The sequence below is a fragment of the Megachile rotundata genome, chromosome 6, assembly GCF_050947335.1.
Source record: "Megachile rotundata isolate GNS110a chromosome 6, iyMegRotu1, whole genome shotgun sequence".
NCBI classification, from domain to species: domain Eukaryota; kingdom Metazoa; phylum Arthropoda; class Insecta; order Hymenoptera; family Megachilidae; genus Megachile; species Megachile rotundata.
The window spans coordinates 13,723,601-13,744,885 of NC_134988.1; the positions used below are offsets into that span (position 1 = coordinate 13,723,601).

The 21,285-nt window shown below is 32.8% G+C and overlaps 1 protein-coding gene across 2 annotated transcripts in view; it reads left to right on the forward strand.

Annotated features, from left to right (window-relative positions):
- The window catches only part of PCB (Pyruvate carboxylase), a 41,967-nt gene that overhangs the window by 6,360 nt on the left and 14,322 nt on the right, over positions 1-21,285 (forward strand). Inside the window, exons 2-11 of one of the 2 annotated variants that reach the window (XM_003704235.3) lie at positions 8,460-8,875; positions 12,686-13,005; positions 13,113-13,263; positions 13,801-14,012; positions 14,268-14,470; positions 14,644-14,905; positions 15,784-16,102; positions 17,499-17,549; positions 18,822-19,289; positions 20,817-21,206. In XM_003704235.3, coding sequence (XP_003704283.1) covers positions 8,743-8,875; positions 12,686-13,005; positions 13,113-13,263; positions 13,801-14,012; positions 14,268-14,470; positions 14,644-14,905; positions 15,784-16,102; positions 17,499-17,549; positions 18,822-19,289; positions 20,817-21,206 — 2,509 coding nt within the window. In that variant the 5' untranslated portion in view covers positions 8,460-8,742. The remainder of the gene's footprint in view (positions 1-8,459; positions 8,876-12,685; positions 13,006-13,112; positions 13,264-13,800; positions 14,013-14,267; positions 14,471-14,643; positions 14,906-15,783; positions 16,103-17,498; positions 17,550-18,821; positions 19,290-20,816; positions 21,207-21,285) is intronic. The other variant, XM_012287698.2, reaches the window with a different exon arrangement.

The window sequence follows — 21,285 nt, forward strand, 5'->3', positions numbered from 1 at the left end:
ATAAAACTGATGGATCAGCTGTTTTTACGTGAACGATGCTTTTGATAACAGAGATCGATGTCGCTTTCCAGCAATTATTAGTTCATAGTCGGCTGACTTTAACCGTGACGTAGCTCTTGGATCGATACTAGAAATTGTTTCACAGTTTCCAGAAGCACATTACGTTGTGACGCAATGATGTATCACAGATAGGTGGACATTCAATCTTGGGGAAGACGAGTTTAATTTAGTGAAGACTTACGCTACAGCAAATGGGAGTGATTTAATTAGAAGCTAATATCTCTTTGCGACACTAGAATTTTGTCAGAAGAATTGATTTATGGTAGTTCCTACATAACCAAATTCCAAATTTTCCAAGTTCTAAATTTCCCAAGTTCCAAATTTTCCAAGTCTCAAATTCCCCAAATTTCAAATTTCTCAAGAACCAAATTTTCTAAATTCCAAATTTTCTAAATTCCAAATTTCCCTAATTCCAAATTTCCCAAATTCCAAATTTTCTAAATTCTAAATTTCCCTAATTCCAAATTTCCCAAATTCCAAATTTCCCAAATTCCAAATTCCCCAAATTTCAAATTTCCTAAGTTCCAATTTTCCCAAGTTCCAAATTCCCAAAATTCCAAATTTCCCAAATTCCAAATTCCCCAAATTCCAAATTCCCCAAATTTCAAATTTCCCAAGATCCAAATTTCCCAACTTCCAAATTTCCCAAGATCCAAATTTCCCTAATTCCAAATTCCAAATTCCCCAAATTTCAAATTTTCCAAATTCCAAATTTCCCAGTTCCCAAATTTCCCACTTTCCCAATTTCCCGATTTCTCAATTTTCAAATTTCCCAATTCCCAAATTTTTCAGTCCCCAATTCCCCAAATTCCCAAATCCCTAAATCTCCAAATTACAAAATTCTTGAAATTCTAAATTTTCAATTAAATAAAACAGGTGCCTTGAAAGAAACAATTGCATATATTTATTTAATAATTTTACATGTTAGCTAAAGTAAGGTCGGTGCAACGAGGTTCAGAGGTTAGTAGTTCGAAAGATTATCCGGCCTCTGTTTTGTAATTGCGTAAGTACACAGAGATTCATTCAATACGATCGTAGGTTTATGGGTTGATCGAGATCGTTGCATAAATTGTTCAAAAACATATTGTGTTTCTAATTTTATAACATTTGACAATATTATAACAATATTATAATATTAATATTACAACATTTTGTTTCACTTTTTAAGTACAATATTTTAGGTACATAAATACAATATTATTAATAAATCAAATAAACCAAATTCATTTCATTAAAAAAAATAGAAAAATTGTTTAAAAGCTTTGAATGTTAACACATTTCATGTTAACACAAGTTCAATACGTACGCTATTATTAACTTATAAATCAATAATCGTGTTATATAAAAATTAACTATCTCTCGCTTAAATAATTTATGATAAACTTTAACAAAAAATAATTGTAAAAACTATCATTTCTATAACTATCATTTCTGTATAGTCTTACTTATTTATCACAACGTTAGAAGTTATAAAGGAACCGGAAATATTTCGTCGATTATAATCACACTAATCTCATTACATAATAAACAATTTATTTTAACTATTTCATCGAGGTTTCGGACAAGGTTGAACCGTTTCTGTAACGTTACTCAGCTACTGAATTGCCCACACACAACTGTACGTAACTCTTAGACGTAAATCTTGGCAATGAAATGTCTTCGTTCAGATCGATAGATACAAAGATTCTACAGAATTACTGTTTTGTGAGGTCTTCTGGCGATGATTTATAAATAATTTTATATAGACCTCTTATTTGTAGACACTTTGTTGCTCTGAATTTCGGATCATATGACTCGTTTATCTTAAAATTGTTACAGTAGAATTATTGTTTTAATATTATTGTTACTATAAATTACTTTTGTGACAGGAACAGAATGTGTGATTCAAACTTTGTTGGGTTGTGTATGAATCATTCTGTGACGGTGATTGCTTAATTGTATGATTTTGAAGAAGCTTGATGATATTACTGTGGACATTTACTAGGAATATTTTATCAAAATGCTAAAATTTTTTAGATATACATTAATTGTCGTTTTAAAAATTCATACAAAGTTTTATTATATTAATATATAATATATTATGATTATATCTACTGTATTAGTATGTCATGTGCACATTAATATGTCACATTCACGTTCATAGAATTATTTCTACTTTTATTATACACTCATATACAATAAATTTGACAGGACATTTTTTAAAATATCACATTAAGTATTTAATTTTTATGTGACTGTATAAATATTTATTATATAAGAAATATTTAATTTTTACTATGAGTATATGTTCCCGTAATTAACATTTGATGTCTTGCATCATATAAATACATTAACATATATGTGTGTACGTATGTGTATCATATGTATATGTATACACGTACGTATTAATTTATTACATTATATTAAACTGTTCATTAAAGTGTCACAAAACACGTACATGTATGGTAGTATATGTATATATATGTACCAGTATAGTAACAGTATTTATCATGTATAATATTGCACATATGAATGTGTGTACGTATGTGTATCGTATGTATATATATCTACATACGTATTAATCTATAACATTGTATTAGACTGTTCATTAGAGTACCACAAAAGACATATATCTACAGTAACAAACATACATATGTGCACCATCTTAGTAACATTATTTCTGCACTAACACACATGTTACATAAATAGTATTATAAATAGTATATGCACATATCTGCAACACCATTTAAACCATCAGCTGCAAGTATTAAAATATAGTCCCTCAATATTTTCTTGACCCACTTCGAACATTTCGTGCATACAGAGGGGTAGTAACCCTTACCCCATGTATAAAAGGGTTAACGTTCCATAGTATTTTAGAAGAATGTATTTCACATGCATACATTTCACGTAGATGAACAACAGAATAGAATGCGCACGCAACTCTCTACCTGAGTCAAATATTCATCAGACCCTTTCATTATAACAAAACTTTCTGAGAGCAGTTGCTCTCGAACCTTTGTAACATTACGTTTAAAGTTTGCAGCGAGCTGTAACCTCGATGTAGTGCACTTTGAGTTTCCGTTACTTTGGAATTTATGGTTGTACCTCCTGGTATACATATTCTATTATTTATGAAACGTTCTACTTTCGTTAAGGTAAATCTTTGAAACAGTTTATAGTTATTTTGTGGGATAAAGTGGAGCATTTTAGAAATTAGAGAAATTGTTCCTTAATTATTATTACTTATAAATTGTTTCTTAATTATTATAGATTTTTGTATTATTAGAAATAGGAAAATTTAGATGTGATTTTTAATATCTTCGTTTGATGCTTGCAAAATTAAGTTGTAAAGAGATGCTAATTTAGTACAAACAAATGTACAGAAATATTTGTAAGATTTCTACATGATGGAGATCATATTGGTTTCCTTGAAGTTTAATTATCATCTGAATGAAATTTTTCCTAGTTAAAATTAATTCGGGTTATTAAAGTATTTGAAGTGTCTATACAAGGTATAAAATTAAATCTTCATTTTCTAGTTTATGTAATTTAAATTAATAGTTATCAATTCTGACTTGAATTAATTTAAGTAAGTAATCACTAGCTTATACTTAAACTAACAAGAATTATTAATTTATAGCTTCAATTAATTTACATTTCATTTTAATAAGAGTCATTGATGCACACTTAAACTTAAATAACTTAACCTTAAACTTAAATAAAAATTCACATTAATAAGAATCATTGACACACACTTAAACTTAAATAACTCTAACTTAAACTTAAATAAAAATTCATATTAAAAAGAATCATTGATGCACACTCAATCTTAAATAACTTAACCTTAAACTTAAATAAGAAACTTCAAGCAATGCAGAATATATTAATTATAAAAATACTCTATAATTTATTATCTCCTGTCAATTTGCATTATAAATTACAAACTACCCCATACATTTTTCTTTAAAAAAAAAAAAATAAAAATCCTTTAGACCGCCATAACTGTACAGCTGCACTCGTGAACACAAAATGGCAGTTGCTAATAAAATCTGCATGGTACACAAGTAGCACTATTTCGATCTATGTAAATTCAAAGTGTACGTGTTGGTGTTTTTCACAGAAAATGCATAGATTTTATGCAAGAGCCAAGAGCAATACAATTGTAAATGAGTGCTTTGTCTGAGGTTCATAGTCTACGCGTTACGTAAGGAAAGTTGCTCTGGAAAACGTACGATGTCAAAGAACGATAAAAGTCAGCGCAGTCATTAACTGACATCGACCTCGACGGATTACAAACTGAGATTTCTTTCTCTTATTAGTTTGTTAAGGTTCAGCAACTCATCGATCACTGCACGATCGACCGATTCTAGTGATGGGTATTTGGAAGATGGAAATTTGGGCAGTCGAGAATTTCCATATTTGGGAATTGGGGAACTTGGTAATTTGGGGACTTGAGAATTTAGGGATTAGTGGAATTAACATTTGACAATTTGGGAAATTTTAATACTTGTAGAGTTTCGGATTTCAGAAGGTTTTTATTTCAGGAAATCCAGACAAGATGGAAGTAGATTACACAATGAAGTACGCCATTTTCAAGTATTACGTACTAGGGATCGAATATCCTAGTATATCTTAGCTTTTCTCAAGGGTATAAATTCTAGTTATATGGCAAGTCACATATAAGGAGAATGAGTAAAGCTTGCTGAAGTTAAAAATATAATAAAAGTCCAATAAAATTAGAGCTTGCAAGTTCGGAAATTTGAAAGTTGAAAAATTGAGAACGTGGAAATTTCAGAAATTGAATAGTTGAAGAATTGAAGAACTGGAAAAATGGAAAATTGAAAAGTGTAAGAATTGAAGAATTGAAGAATTGAAAAATTGAAGAACTGAAGAATTGAAAAATGGGAAAGTTAAAAACTTGAAAACTTGAAAACTTGAAAAATTGAAAACTTTGAAACTCGAAAACTTGAAAACCTGAAAACTTGAAATCTTGAAAACTTGAAATCTTGAAAACTTGAAATCTTGAAAACTTGAAAACTTGAAAACTTGAAAACTTGAAAACTTGAAAACTTGAAAACTTGAAAAATTGAAAACTTTGAAACTCGAAAACTTGAAAACTTGCAAAGTTGAAAACCTGAAAACTTGAAATCTTGAAAACTTGAAAACCTGAAAACTCGAAAACTTGAAAACTTGAAAACTTGAAAACTTGAAAACTTGAAAACTTGAAAACTTGAAAACTTGAAAACTTGAAAACTTGCAAACTTGCAAACTTGAAAACCTGAAAACTTGAAAACTTCAAAACCTGAAAACTTGAAAACTTGAAAACTTGAAAACTTGAAAACTTGCAAACTTGCAAACTTGAAAACCTGAAAACTTGAAAACTTCAAAACCTGAAAACTTGAAAACTTGAAAACTTGCAAACTTGAAAACTCCAAAAATTGAAAAATCAAAAATTTGTCAATTATCTGTACGCCTTCCTGTCCGAAGAACTCCAGCGTCATATGCACTTTTACAAAAGCTAAACGCAATGAGTTCGTCGTTTTAATTTATTCAATGAATATCGTTGCACTCGCGTCGACGTAACCAAGGCAATATATTCGAGGAGACTTTAACCGGGCGTTATTTATTTGTAAGAGGCGCGTATCGTATAAGAATGTCGTCGATAGCCAACACGATTCACGGATTCAAAGTACGCTGCCGAAGGTCAGGGAAATAACTTGCCTTATGCCTACACGAATCAATCATGTTCCGTTATCGCGTTTGATTAACGGGCCAATCACGATCGCGCCTGGTCCAAAATATTTTTCTGGATTCAAGATTATGATTCGGCCCGATGACGTCCAACAATTGACATCACGGCGGTCGCTTTAACAAAACATCATGATTTGAGATATGTACACAATTGTGATTCAGAATTTCGCACGAGGAGTTTTATTGACACTTTAATTTCTTAGAGTGTCAATTGTTTAATGTTCTTCTTTTATCGTTGATAGTACTTTGAACTTGGATGATGTTTAAAAATTTGAGTTAGATTGTTTTATCAATGAAATAGTTGACATTAATCTTTGTTAAGGTATTTTTGTTATTAATATTATTTCGAAATTACGAGGTATTTATGTTTAAATTATTTTAGAATTATTTATGTAAGTACATTGCTACACTATAATTTTTATTGTAATTTTAAGATAATTGGGTTATCGATAAATTTATTAACTGGCTTTGAATTTTTAATGAAAGTTTTAGTTTTGAATTTTAATGAGAATTTTTAATTATAATTCAATTCATTTTTATTTTAGTAATAATTTAAAAATGTAATTGAAATCTATTATCGAACTAAGGAAAATTTGTTTATATTAACAAGTTATAAATTGATAGTAGTTAACTGAAGATTAACACGTATCTTGTTCTTTCAAACACTTCAACTTTGCTCCCTGCAGTTTTATTCAATATTATTCTGAACTGTAATAAGAAAATAACACGTTAAGCTGTTGCTAGTTAGAGTGTAACTTTGATATAATCAGACCATGTAATTTAACTTGAATCCTAATTTCATACGTGATAATATGTTGATCATTCAAGAACAGAAATTAGAATTTAAATTTCTAATGTCTTCCTACAATGTTAATTAAATTTTAATATGTGCTGTATCACAATATTTACTACAATTTTTACATCAAATTTATTTTTATACAAAAACAGTGTTATTCAAAATTTATTTTTAAATGTTCTATATTTAACAATAATTAATCGCATTTATACGTCACATGTTAATTATGCTAACGTATACAATGACGTACCAGAAATATCATACGATTTGCAAGGTTGCCTCAGAATTTATAACTTGTGTAAATTTATTCTGTGTGTAAGGTGCAGGGTTGCGATTTCATATTAAATTCACAAAAATGCATTTATTGATTAAATATAGAAAAATGCATTTATTAAATAAATACAAAAAGCACATTTATTAATTAAATATAGAAAAATGCATTTATTAAATAAATACAACAAGTACATTTATTAATTAAATATAGAAAAATTCATTTATTAAATAAATACAAAAAGCACATTTATTAATTAAATATAGAAAAATGCATTTATTAAATAAATACAAAAAAGTAAATTTATTAAATAAACACAAAAAAGTACATTAATTAAATAAATACAAAAAAGTACATTTCTTAATTAAATACAGACAACATAATTATTCAAAAAACATACATTAATTAAAAATATTAAATATATTCATCACTGCAACTATAAGTGTAAGAGCCTCTAAATGATCCTTACCAAAAATTCATATTTTCAACTAATTTTTCATTTTTCATTTTAATAAATAAATAATTTTAAACACTTCTTCCAATCAGTCTCAAAAAAATATAACAGACACGCATAAAATATTCATGATTCTGATGAAGCCCATAATAATTAAAAAATTATATATTAATTACAAACTCTACAATGTGATAATTGTACATCAGTGCACTCGTCAAAAAATTAATTCAGCACAAAAAATTCCACAATGAAATACACACGTAACATTTATATGGAAATTTTCTCTCACAATTAGTTTAATCGTTCGTGAAGAGGTCAACTATCCTATAATTCTAGCTGAGTTGTATAATACAATGAATCAGATGGTATTAAGCTCTTGACCAACGGTGTTCTCTACGTCACTATCGTGAATCCATCGCTACGTTTCGGATCACGTTTCGGGAAAAACACGTGTCGCAATATTTGATAATCTCGATAAACTGATAAAACACTTTTATCGAAGGAAAAAATATTTTTTAATCACTATATTCATTGAAGATTGTTGTGATTCAGTGATACAAGAGGCATGTGATATCTATGTCATATAATTAGGACTAAACCTAAGGGTGCATGTATACTTAGTTTAAAATTCAAAATTAAGTTAAAAAGTAATATGAATTAGTATACATATTTATGTTTTATTTTGACGAAAATCAATGTTGATTTCAAGGAATGAATAATCAAAATATGTAACTTATATCTTTAACAAAATGTGTACCTTGTATGTTTAACAAAATGTCTACCTCATAATAAGAAACTTGTGAACCTGTCATTTCACCTGAACTGTCGTTTGATAATTTTACTATTAATTAAGAGAATCATAACTAAGTTAATCATGACAGAAAAATAAAATAATTTAACATGCACCTCACCAGAAATTTTATACCCATGCATTTCGATGTCGTAACACTCTGAATATTTCGAAACTGTACATTCTTGCGAGTTTAAAACAAATACCCAGTAAAACGAACGCACACATTATGACTAATAACAATCGTTGTCGTAACGTTTAACAACTTTCCTGATTACCGAGTTAATATCGTTGACTCGCAGTTGCGAATACTTCGATATGTTTTGTCGAGCATAAATTTCGATATTTGTTTCAGAAACCTGACAATCACTCCACGCTGAAGTCGATAAGGAACGGAGGTGCAGCTGCAGATTTACGATCGAACTTTTCGAACCTGGTACGACGAAACGAGTTCATTCAGTAAAGTGTTCGATACGGTGTTTGTGTGTTTCTTTCTGTGAAAAGTGATAAGTTGCGTGACAAAAGAGGTTTGCAGTTTCGGTGGAAAATGATTTAGAAATTTCCGAAGTTTCGATATTCGAGACACGGTGAAATAGTAATAGTACAATTTGTGTAATTGGTGATATAATTTATTCAAAATGCATTCCTCACGAGCAAGGCATTCGTTGATGAGGTACAGGAACGTGCTGCAAGTGTACAAGGTTTCCTCCAGAAATTTTGGCACCGATGTTCAGTACAAACCGATCAGAAGCGTTCTCGTTGCTAATCGAGGTGAGTTTTATTTTAAAGAATTTCTTATGCTACTCAAAAGGCAACTACCTTGGTCTACTTACCGTGATTTCTTTTTTGCACTTTTTCTTTAGAGAAAACTGTTTTTATTCGGTGTCGTGAAACAGCCTTCGAATCCATGTTAAATTTCTTTATTACATTATGGACAATATTTTCATTTTTTTTTAAATTTCGTTCTGTTTGGCACGAAAATGATATACATTTAAAAAGGATATAATTCAAAAACATATCTTGATCGATTACCAATAACATCATCTGTTCATCTTCATAATTTAGCTTGTGGACACCTGTGCACACATGTGAATGCTAATACATAAATCAGATAAACATACATGTACACATGTGCACATATAAACACATATATGTACACATATGCTCATGCACATGAATAAACTAGATAAGTATGTATAAATATATATACACACATGTATATACATATAAACATACATGATGTATGATCATGTACTTACATACATATGTGAACACATGTAGACATACATGAACATATACGAACTAGACAAATACACCTAAACATCATATGTGAAAACACTTAAATTGTATGTCAGTATATGTAAAGGTTTATAAACATACATTAAATACACACATGTACGTATGTGTCCATACATGAGCTAGATGAACGTCCACATATGTGAACACATGTAGACATACATGAACATATACGAACTAGACAAATACACCTAAACATCATATGTGAAAACACTTAAATTGTATGTCAGTATATGTAAAGGTTTATAAACATACATTAAATACACACATGTTCGTATGTGTCCACACATGAGCTAGATGAACGTCCACATATGTGAACATACATAACATGTGTAAATATACATGAACATATATAAACGTATAGGTATAAACATACATTGACATAAACATGCATGAGCATATATTGACATGAACCTACATGAGCTAGATAAACGTCCACATATGTGAACATACATAACATGTGTAAATATACATGAACCTATATAAACGTATAGGTATAAATATACATTGACATAAACATACACGAGCATATACTGACATGCACCTACATGAGCATACATTGACACACATAAACACACATGAGCACATATGAGCACATATGAGCACATATGACAGAAACTTAAATTGCATTTGTGTTTCATAACTCGTCAGCCCATTACATAAATAGTGCACCACTTTTGATAGTAACAGTATTTCTAAAAATAATAAATCACTATCTCCATGACTCAAACCCTTCAACACAGTCGATACTCCAAATACATAATACATAGCGTTTACATCGTAAGTGTCGCACAGTTAATTTTCCTTTCTAGCATCTCTAATTTAGTTCTAACGATACGAGCACACAGTCTAAAAGTAGTTTCTCAATAGAAGACGACATTGACCTCACAAACTGTTCAACGAGGTGGTTAGTATAGAGTATGATTATTCAGTTCACGACCTTTGGCAGCGGCTCCCAAGAGACGTAAATTGCAAGACCAACACGATGGACTAACGAACCGAACCGAGACGAACGATAACGAGAAACGTTGCAATGCGTGCACTATTGTGTCTGCCTCTGATAACGATGTTTAATACTGGGTCAATACCGTAACCTAAGTTTTGTACTTTGTAGTGTTATCGATGGAATCTTTGTGTGGTTGTAAGGGAAAGTTCCGTTATTTGTAGCAGATTCTTAACTGGATCTTAGGATGTGGATTTGAAGTTAAAGTGGATGTGGATTGGATTTGGAACGATGGGATTTGGGTTAGATGTGGAATTGGATTTTAGGATTTAGGTACACTAGGTACACTAGGTTTGGGTAAGTTTAGGTACACTAGGCTTTGGGGTTTGGATTAGAGCCAAATGTGGATTGTAGGGTGTGGATTAGATCCAAATCTGGATTAGAGAGTAGGGATTAGATCCAAATTTAAACTTTAGGGTTTGCGTTAGTTCCAAATCTGGAATTTAGGAATTGGATCAGATCCAAATCTGGACCTTAGGATCTGGACTGGGTCTAAATCTGGAATGTAGGAATTGGATCGGATCCAAAACTGGACCTTGGGATCTAGACTGGGTCCAAATCTGCAATTTAGGATTTGGATCAGATCCAAATCTGGACCTTGGGATCTAGACTGGGTCCAAATCTGGAATTTGGGAATTGGATCAGATCCAAATCTGGACCTTGGGATCTCGATTGGGTCCAAATCTGGAATTTGGGAATTGGATCAGATCCAAATCTGGACCTTGGGATTTCGATTGGGTCCAAATCTGGTATTTGGGAATTGGATCACATCCAAATCTGGACGTTGGGATCTAGACTGGGTCCAAATCTGGAATTTAGGAATTGGATCAGATCCAAATCTGGACCTTGGGATCTCGATTGGGTCCAAATCTGGAATTTAGGAATTGGATCAGATCCAAATCTGGATCTTGGGATCTCAATTGGGTCCAAATCTGGAACTTAGGAATTGGACCAGATCCAAAACTAGACTTTAGGATCTGAACTGGGTCCAAATCTGAATCTTGGAATCTGGATTGGATCCAAATCTGGACCTTAGAGTCTGGAGTATGGATCTACATCCACAACCTAATTAACACTCCTATAGTCTTCATTCCCCCATTAATTTAAGCGGCATCCCGTAGTACATTCTTGTAACTCACATTGTCTAGTAACAAAATGGAAATAGAATAGTACAGAATAACAGTCTAGCAAATGTAGAATGACAAATGCTTCATTTTGATTATCAAGAACGATTAGCTAACCCGACAACAATGTATTTGATCAAACGCATGTTTGTCTTGCAACGTGCAATTAAACAACGTCGCAACGTTCTCTTCATAGTTACTTTTTGTCTTTTTTAGAGAATACTAATGAGCAATTTCTGTACTCATTTATATTAAGAGTCCCGAGTTACGCGATACACAATCACTATAATTAATTAACAATAATTGGTACGAGATTAATTGTTTACAAAAGAGGTGTATTTAAAATTAATTAATTCGGTATAATTAAAATTATCATCGTGTGTTTACAAAAGATTCTTGATACATTTTCAACACTCTTTACATATCACTTCGTAATAAACATCATTATTCGTATTTCTGTCGAATATAATTAGAAGCACAAAATGAGTTGTTAGCTCTTCTATTTTTAGCGTAGAACACGAAACTTCAGGAACGCATTCATAAATTTTACGGTAGATCAATAATACACTCAGTGGATAGCTGTATTTCGTGAAACAAGGTCGAGGTATTAAATCACAACAAGAAAACTATATTTCTTTTTTTTCAATTTCTGCGTTGGATCAACTAAGCACTCAATCGCATATTTTGCATTCAGGCTTCAACTATTAATCTGCAAATTCTTGTGCAGTATCATATGATATAAATATAATAAAATTTAATATAATATATAAATCAACACAATGAGTATAATATAACGTAATGTACTATATTCATCACAGTGCACTTAATAATAAAAACAGAGCAAGTCCACTATTAAACAAAATTTCATTTCCCATATTTTTTACATTATTATATTTCATGCGACTAAAAATTTGCGTAAGTTCAATTTTTATGAAAACTTGCTCCACTTTCATCAATGAACCACTCAAACAAACAGTATAATATGAATTAAACATTATCGTAATAATTACATAAATATTAAATAATATTAAATATTAAGTATTAAGTATAATATTAAATATTAAGTATTAAGTATAATATTAAATATTAAGTATTAAGTATAATATTAAACATTAAATATTAAGTATAATATCAAAGAATAATTTTATTATATCACAGGTGAAATCGCCATCCGTGTGTTCCGAGCATGTACCGAACTGGGTATCCGTTCGGTGGCCATCTACTCCGAACAGGACAAGATGCAAATGCACAGACAAAAAGCCGACGAAGGTTACATGGTCGGCAGAGGGCTTCCACCTGTTCAGGCCTACCTGAACATTCCAGAAATCATCCAAGTGGCGAAAGAGAACGACGTAGATGCTATTCACCCAGGTTATGGCTTCTTATCCGAACGATCGGATTTCGCGGAGGCGGTGATTAATGCTGGGATCAGATTCATCGGTCCTAGCCCCAAAGTTGTACAACAGATGGGAGATAAGGTAAATATTCGTTCAAATTTACTAATAGCGATGACAAACTATGAGTTGGGGAAGAGGCTGAGCATATTTGTGCGAAAGCAGTTGTCATTATTATTCGACATTGTTAGGTGGCCGCAAGAGAAGCTGCGATACAAGCTGGAGTGCCGATTGTTCCGGGGACAGATGGACCAGTGACCACGTCAGACGAGGCGATGGAGTTTTGTATGAAACATGGTCTTCCGGTCATTTTTAAAGCTGCTTATGGAGGCGGTGGAAGAGGTAACATTTTCAGATTTTAACCCTTTGCGCTCGAAAGGTGACTCACAGTCACCATTATATTTAATACAATAATTTTTAACTGATTCTATAACATGACACGTGTGATGTATAAACATAGTGAAACAAATAGTGGACATTATTAGTAAAGAAATAATAACCTCAAGAAAATTTATTTAACTTTTTAACTAAATTTTAAAGTTGCTGTTTGTGAACAGTCAAATTACCTTCGACTACGAAGGATTAACATTAAATAGTTTAGTAAATATTTAAATCTTTAGATGCATCAAAGTGCAACATAGTGATAGTTTAAACTCAAGCTCAAACCCTTTGATTCTCACTGTAATACATTTTGAAATATCGAAAATCTTATTTAATGTATGAAAGATTATTCGAATATGCAAATGAATCACCCACATGAAAATTTGAAAATGTTTCAAAAATTGAAAGTAATTTATCAATCATAAAATTAGAAAATTTGTAAAAGTTCAGTATATACGTATACAAAAATTGGTGCTGATATAAATATTGTTATTCCAGGAATGAGGGTTGTGAGGCAAATGGAAGAAGTGCGAGAGATGTTCGACCGAGCGTCATCGGAGGCGAAGGCTGCTTTCGGCAATGGTGCGATGTTCATTGAGAAATTCATTGAAAGGCCAAGGCACATTGAAGTCCAATTGTTGGGAGATAACGCTGGCAATGTGGTTCATCTTTACGAACGTGATTGTTCTGTACAACGTCGTCATCAGAAGGTCACTATGTTAGAACTAACCAGCATTCTTAGATGGTCGTTCACACGTGAAATTGTTTTGCTTCTTCCTTCATTCGCTGTGATTGCGTACCTAGATTTTTATACTCCCACATCTTTATATTCTCAGATTTTTAGAATTCCAGATCTTCATCCAGATCCTCATATTTCATCCCCAGATTCCACATTGATTCAACGTTGCCTACATTATTCTACCGTCATAGTGAACGACGAGATTTAATTAGTTTGTCGAATGCAGGTCGTCGAGATTGCTCCCGCGCCATGTTTGGACACCAAAGTCAGAGACAAAATGACGGAGCACGCTGTACGACTGGCTAAACACGTCGGATACTCGAACGCTGGCACCGTCGAGTTCTTAGCCGACGAAGGTGGAAACTTTTACTTCATCGAGGTCAACGCTAGACTTCAAGTCGAACATACAGTAACGGAGGAAATCACTGGGTAAATAGAAGTACATCTAGCAATTGATCTCTGCTTCCAAACGTTGACTGTGTTGAAATGAAACTGGGAAAGTAGTCCACAAAGTCCAGTGATCTACGAATTACGAAACTTCAAAATAATGCAATTAAGTTTACGAATGGTACAAATATAAAAACTTGCAATAACTTTTCCAGAATCGATTTGGTACAATCGCAAATCCGAATTGCCGAGGGTATGACGTTACCAGAGCTGGGTATGACCCAGTCAAAGATCGTTCCTCAAGGTTCCGCTATTCAATGTCGTGTGACCACGGAAGACCCCGCGAAGAGCTTCCAGCCGGATACTGGAAGAATCGAAGTGTTCCGTTCTGGAGAAGGTATGGGTATCCGGTTGGATGGTGCGTCGGCGTTCGCTGGTGCGATCATTTCACCCTACTACGATTCTCTTCTTGTTAAGGTAAATCTCTTCTAGTTAACGTTCATTTTTTATTATTTTAAAACGTTGACTGCCACAGTAAAAATTGAGGTGTTTGGTCAAACTATGACGTACATAGATTATTGAGAACAAGGGTGCTTCTGTATGCAAGGGTTATTCTTCCAATTTCATCTTTAATTTTTATATATACATATAATATATATTATTTGTTAAAGTTAATATAAAGGTTAATCTTCCAATGTCATGCATATATAATATGTATATCTAAAAGTAAAGATGACATTGAAAAGTTAACCCTTTGAAGCACCTTTGATCTTAACCCTTTGAAGCACCTTTGATCTTAACCCTTTGCACTCGAAGGTAATTTGACTGTTTGCAAACAGCAACTTCAAAACTTAAAAAGTTAAATGAATTTTAGTGAGGTTATTATTTCTCTACTATTTCCACTATTTTTTGTTTCATTATATTTATACATCACACGTGTCGTATTATAGAATCAGTAAAAAAATGCTTATTTCAAATTATTTTATTAAATAAAATGGTGACTGAGAGTCACCTCTCAAAGGGTTAATAATCTATTATATGTGTGTTATAGTATTTGACCAGAAAATCAATTTTTACTGTGGCAACGTGTTAACATAGCAAAAATACATATATATTTGTTGTACCAAATCTTCATATTCTATATATAATTTTTGGATTTCATCTTTTGACCTATTAATGCATATCATTGTATTAAGAGTCCTCAAAAGTTTCTTTCATTTCCTTTTCCTGTAAACAATTTAACTGAACTTGCACTGTCGATCACATATGATCATGGCAGTCAAGAGATCAGACATAAAATGTTAGCCTAGTTCATCTAAGCTTCACCTAAGATAAATAATAATTTTTGTCGACAGGTGATAGCTCATTCAAGCGATCTACAATCCTCCTGCGCGAAGATGAACCGTGCTCTCCGCGAGTTTCGTGTTCGCGGTGTAAAAACCAATATTCCGTTCCTGTTGAACGTATTGGAGAACCAAAAGTTCCTGAGCGGTAACGTGGATACCTACTTCATCGACGAGAACCCGCAGCTCTTCCAATTCCAACCGAGCCGTAACCGCGCGCAGAAATTGTTGAACTACCTCGGTTCCATTTTGGTGAACGGTCCCAGTACTCCACTGGCAACGCCGTTGAAACCCGGCGACATAAAACCACACATTCCCCAGATCGCGTTAGGTATGGTATTGAAATCGGATGGAAACGTCACATCTCACTACTGTCGACACAACAATCGCACTGTGAACACTTTCTCACTTTTTGAACTTGTGAAGATGGGGTGTGGTTGACGAACTGGAAGCACGAGGGATGCTTTTAACGCCGTGAATTAACCCTTTGATTATGTGGGCTATGTGAAAAGATATGTGAGGAGAATTGGGGTATGAGGGCAGTTTTAGTTGTTAAGTATTGATGTGTTACTTTTAGTTATTTATGTTTGGGGGATATTTTATTTAGTAACTTGATTGATAGCTATTTTTAGGTAACTTTCTTGATATTTTAAATAATAATTTGATTAACAACTAAATAGTTGTTGTCAAGGTAATTTATACTTGGTTAATATTTTAGGTGGTACCTTGATTAATTTTCAGATAATTGACAATCAATCAATATTTCAATTAATACCTTGATTAATGACTATTGTTGTGTACCTTGATTTGCACTTAAGTAATATTTTAATTCTTACCCTGATTAATAGCTATTTCCAGATAACTTAATTTGTATCCAATCAGTACTTTAATCAGTACTTTGATTAATAGCTATTTCCAGATAACTTAATTTATACTCAATCAATATTTCATTTACTACCTTGATTTTAAGCTGCTTCTAGATAACTTGATTAAGAATTATTTTAACATAGACTCCTTCATAAATTTAATAATACAAGTGATTTGTTTCAATAGCCTGTTATAAAAAGAAAAAAGTAATGAGTTTGCATATGTCAAAGGTGAGCAGTAGTCAAAGGGTTAAATGTAAGGGATTAGATAGCTCTGTCTTTCTATTTATTCTAAAGGGTGTCTACTAACGGGATCTTGTACTTACTGCACTCAGGAAGTATCAGCTTAAAAATATTTGTGTGGGTAAATGTTCAACTTTGCATTTCTTCATCCCTTCAATGATAGCTGCACAGGTGTAGGATTTTAGGTTAATGCACGATGAACATGGTTACATAAGGTATAATAGTAGACACCCGTGTGGGTTCACAAAAATTTTCTACGCTTCCTGGGAAAAATTGCAAGGGGTCCACGATTAGAAATTTTATGTTGCACTTCTCAACAAATCTCTTTACTGCACATATTTCATCTTTCAACACACTTTCCTCTTTTTTTGAAAATATTTCATGGTATGGTGTTCTTTTATTATACCCTTAAATACCTGTTTATAGTACGGTGATAAAAATGATTCAATAACGTTTTATTAGTGTGTCTATTAATTTATAAAAAGAACTCGATGTTATTTTGTCTTTTTGTGAACGTTTCGTACCTTCTTTTTTATTTTTAGATGTAAATGACCTCTCGTAATTACATCTAATCGTTTATCGCATGCTTTTATCTTTTCGTTTGGCAATTTTTTTTAGACTTTGCTAAGCTTGCAGCTGCTGAAGAGAACAATGATCCGGACCAACCAGGTATGAATGTCATTTTTTTCATTTTTATTTTGGTTAATTATTGAGGCACTTTATTTTGATGTGCTATACAGTTGCAATTTAAAGTGGAGGAAAGGAGAGGGGTTGTTGATTTTAATCTTTATTTGCAATCTTTTTGCTATTTTTATGACTATTTTTCTGGTATGGGTTTTTTAACTATGTAATACAAGAAACAATCTTGTATTATTTTTCTACGTAAATAAGGTGTGTGGGTCATTTTTATTTTTAATATAAAACTTGAGTAATGGTTAATTTTCCTGAAAATTGAGGTAATGTACCGATATCTTTAAGCAATATTTAAATTAATAATTGGAGACATTACATTGTTACTTGGAGCGACAATTTTTGTTTAAATTTATCGCAAAATTTATTTACACTAAATTCGACACAAAATTCGATATTGGAAACTGGATAACGAAAGGTACAAAATTATACAATTGGATATACTTATTGTGGTACTAATTAAACTAATACACAGATGTTATTAAATTGTGTCACTTTATTTTTCATTGCTTTTGTCGTAGTAATTAATATTACTCAATACAATAAAATGTAGTTAAAATATTATATGTGCAGGGAGTCAAAAATTAGATAAAAATTCTGTGGGTTAGTAATAACTATTGCATGTCCTTAAATTTGTTATTTCTCTTTGTCTGTTACTACTTTCAAACTCAATTGCTATTTCTAAATTTTTAAATTTCCTAATTTTTCAGATTTCCAAATTTCCAAAGTTTCAAATTTCTCAAGTTTCAATTTTCCTAAGTTTCAAATTTCTCAAGTTTCAATTTTCCCAAGTTTCAAATTCCTCAAGTTTCAATTTCCCTAAGTTTCAAATTTCTCAAGTTTCAATTTTCCAAAGTTTCAAATTTCCCAAGTTTCAAATCTCCCAAGTTTCAAATTGCTCAAGTTTCAATTTTCCCAAGTTTCAAATTTCTCAAGTTTCAATTTTCCTAAGTTTCAAATTTCCCAAGTTCCACATTTCCCAAATTCTCTACATTCCCATATCTCTCAACTAACTTCCCCTAACCCCTTAATTGAAATTACTCCTCCCATCATTAATTAACCACTATCTCAACTCTGTAAATACCTTAACTTCCCACTTAAAATCTTCCTACAAACTTCATTATCTCTTAACAATATTTAATTCTTCATGGTATCTCAAGATTCAATGCGTGCAAGCTTACTAACATCAGCACGAAAGCTTACCACAATACCTCCCCCTTCAAAATCTTCAACAAACCCTCAATTTTTCAGACGTTCTGGAACCACCTAAGGGCTTCCGCCACATCTACAAGGAGAAAGGACCAGAAGCTTTTGCCAAAGCCATCAGACAGCACGACGGGTTGCTTCTGATGGACACCACCTTCCGTGACGCGCATCAGTCTCTCCTCGCGACTCGCGTGAGGTCGCACGACCTTCTGATGATCTCACCCTTCGTTGCTCACAAGTTTAACAACCTGTACTCTCTGGAGAATTGGGGAGGCGCCACTTTCGATGTCGCACTCAGGTTCCTTCACGAGTGTCCTTGGGAACGATTGGAGGATATGAGGAAGGCGATACCTAACATTCCTTTCCAGATGCTCCTCAGAGGCGCGAACGCTGTTGGGTACACTAATTACCCAGATAATGTTGTCTACAAGTTCTGTGAACTGGCTGTGCAGACTGGAATGGATATCTTCAGGGTGTTTGATTCGTTGAATTATTTACCCAACTTAATTCTTGGTAAGACACGTTGGTGATACAATATTAGCCTTTTGAAATAGTTCAATTGCATAGACAGTCAAAGACAGTAAGTCACTTTGTGAGGTTCCAAATATTCAGGATCTACATGTCTCATGACATGACTTTAGTTAGAATAGTTATTCTGGAACATGGGCACACGACAAAATTAACTGAACCATAATTTGACTTCAACTTTGTTAGGCCCCAAATGTTCAGATCCACATGTCACATGATATGATTTTTATTAGAACAAGTATTCTTGAACATAGACAGATAGTAAATCATAATTTGACTCTAATTTTGTTAAGCCCTTAATGTTCAGATCTACATGCCACATGACATGATTTTAATCAGGACAGTTAGTCTGGAACATCTTCAGTCATCAAATCTTAATTAGACATTAACTTTGTTAGGCACCAAATGTTCAGATCCACATGTCACATGATATGATTTTTATTAGAACAAGTATTCTTGAACATAGACAGATAGTAAATCATAATTTGACTCTAATTTTGTTAAGCCCTTAATGTTCAGATCTACATGCCACATGACATGATTTTAATCAGGACAGTTAGTCTGGAACATAGGCAGGTAGCAGATCTTGATTAGACATTAACTTTGTTAGGCACCAAATGTTCAGATCCACATGTCACATGATATGATTTTTATTAGAACAAGTATTCTTGAACATAGACAGATAGTAAATCATAATTTGACTCTAATTTTGTTAAGCCCTTAATGTTCAGATCTACATGCCACATGACATGATTTTAATCAGGACAGTTAGTCTGGAACATAGGCAGGTAGCAGATCTTGATTAGACATTAACTTTGTTAGGCACCAAATGTTCAGATCCACATGTCACATGATATGATTTTTATTAGAACAAGTATTCTTGAACATAGACAGATAGTAAATCATAGTTTGACTCTAATTTTGTTAAGCCCTTAATGTTCAGATCTACATGCCACATGACGTGATTTTAATCAGGAGGGTTAGTCTGGAGCATAGGCAGGTAGCAGACCTTAATTAGACTTTAACTTTGTTAGACCTCAAATGTTCAAGTCTACATATCATTTTAATTGCAGTAGTTATTGTGGATCATAGGTAGACAGCAAATAGATGGACTTATTGTTTGACTTACAATGTTTAGAATCCACATATCACTTCAGTTAAAATAATTATGCTGGTGGAATCGCTTTATTAAATGATCTTAACTTCGTTGGGTCAAATGTCCAACATCCACATGTCACTTCAGTTAGAACAGTTATTTTAGAACCTAGATAAATGAACAGTAGTAGGTACACTTTAACATTAGATTCCATATATTCGGCACCCGCATATCATTTCATTTAGAACAGTTCTGGAACATAGACAACTAGCATATTTGCTAGTTAGGGTCGATCTATTGATGTAGCTTAACTTCATCATCGGCTTCTACAGCGAACATCATTTCTTCCAGTCGACAAATATCTTCTAAAGAAAATAAAAGAAGCTAAGAATTAACAATGTTAACGTTCCAAACAGGTATGGAAGCAGCCGGAAAAGCAGGAGGTATCGTAGAGGCAGCCATTTCGTATACCGGAGACGTAAGCGACCCAAACAGGCAGAAGTACGACCTGAAATATTACACGCAGCTGGCGGACGAGTTGGTGAAGGCTGGTACCCACGTTCTGGCGATCAAAGATATGGCGGGTCTTTTGAAACCGAAAGCTGCCTCGATGCTGATCGATGCTATCAGGCAGAAACATCCTGATGTACCGTTGCATATCCACACTCACGATACTGCGGGAGCTGGAGTCGCGTCTATGTTGGCTTGCGCTGAGAGTGGAGCTGATGTGGTTGACGTTGCTGTTGACAGCATGTCTGGAATGACTAGTCAGCCGTCTATGGGGGCTATAGTTGCCTCCCTTATGGGTAAGATGCTTTGTACACTAGATGTTTATTTAGTTATTGTATATTTCTGAGGAGCGGTGGATTTCATGTGGAGTCTGAG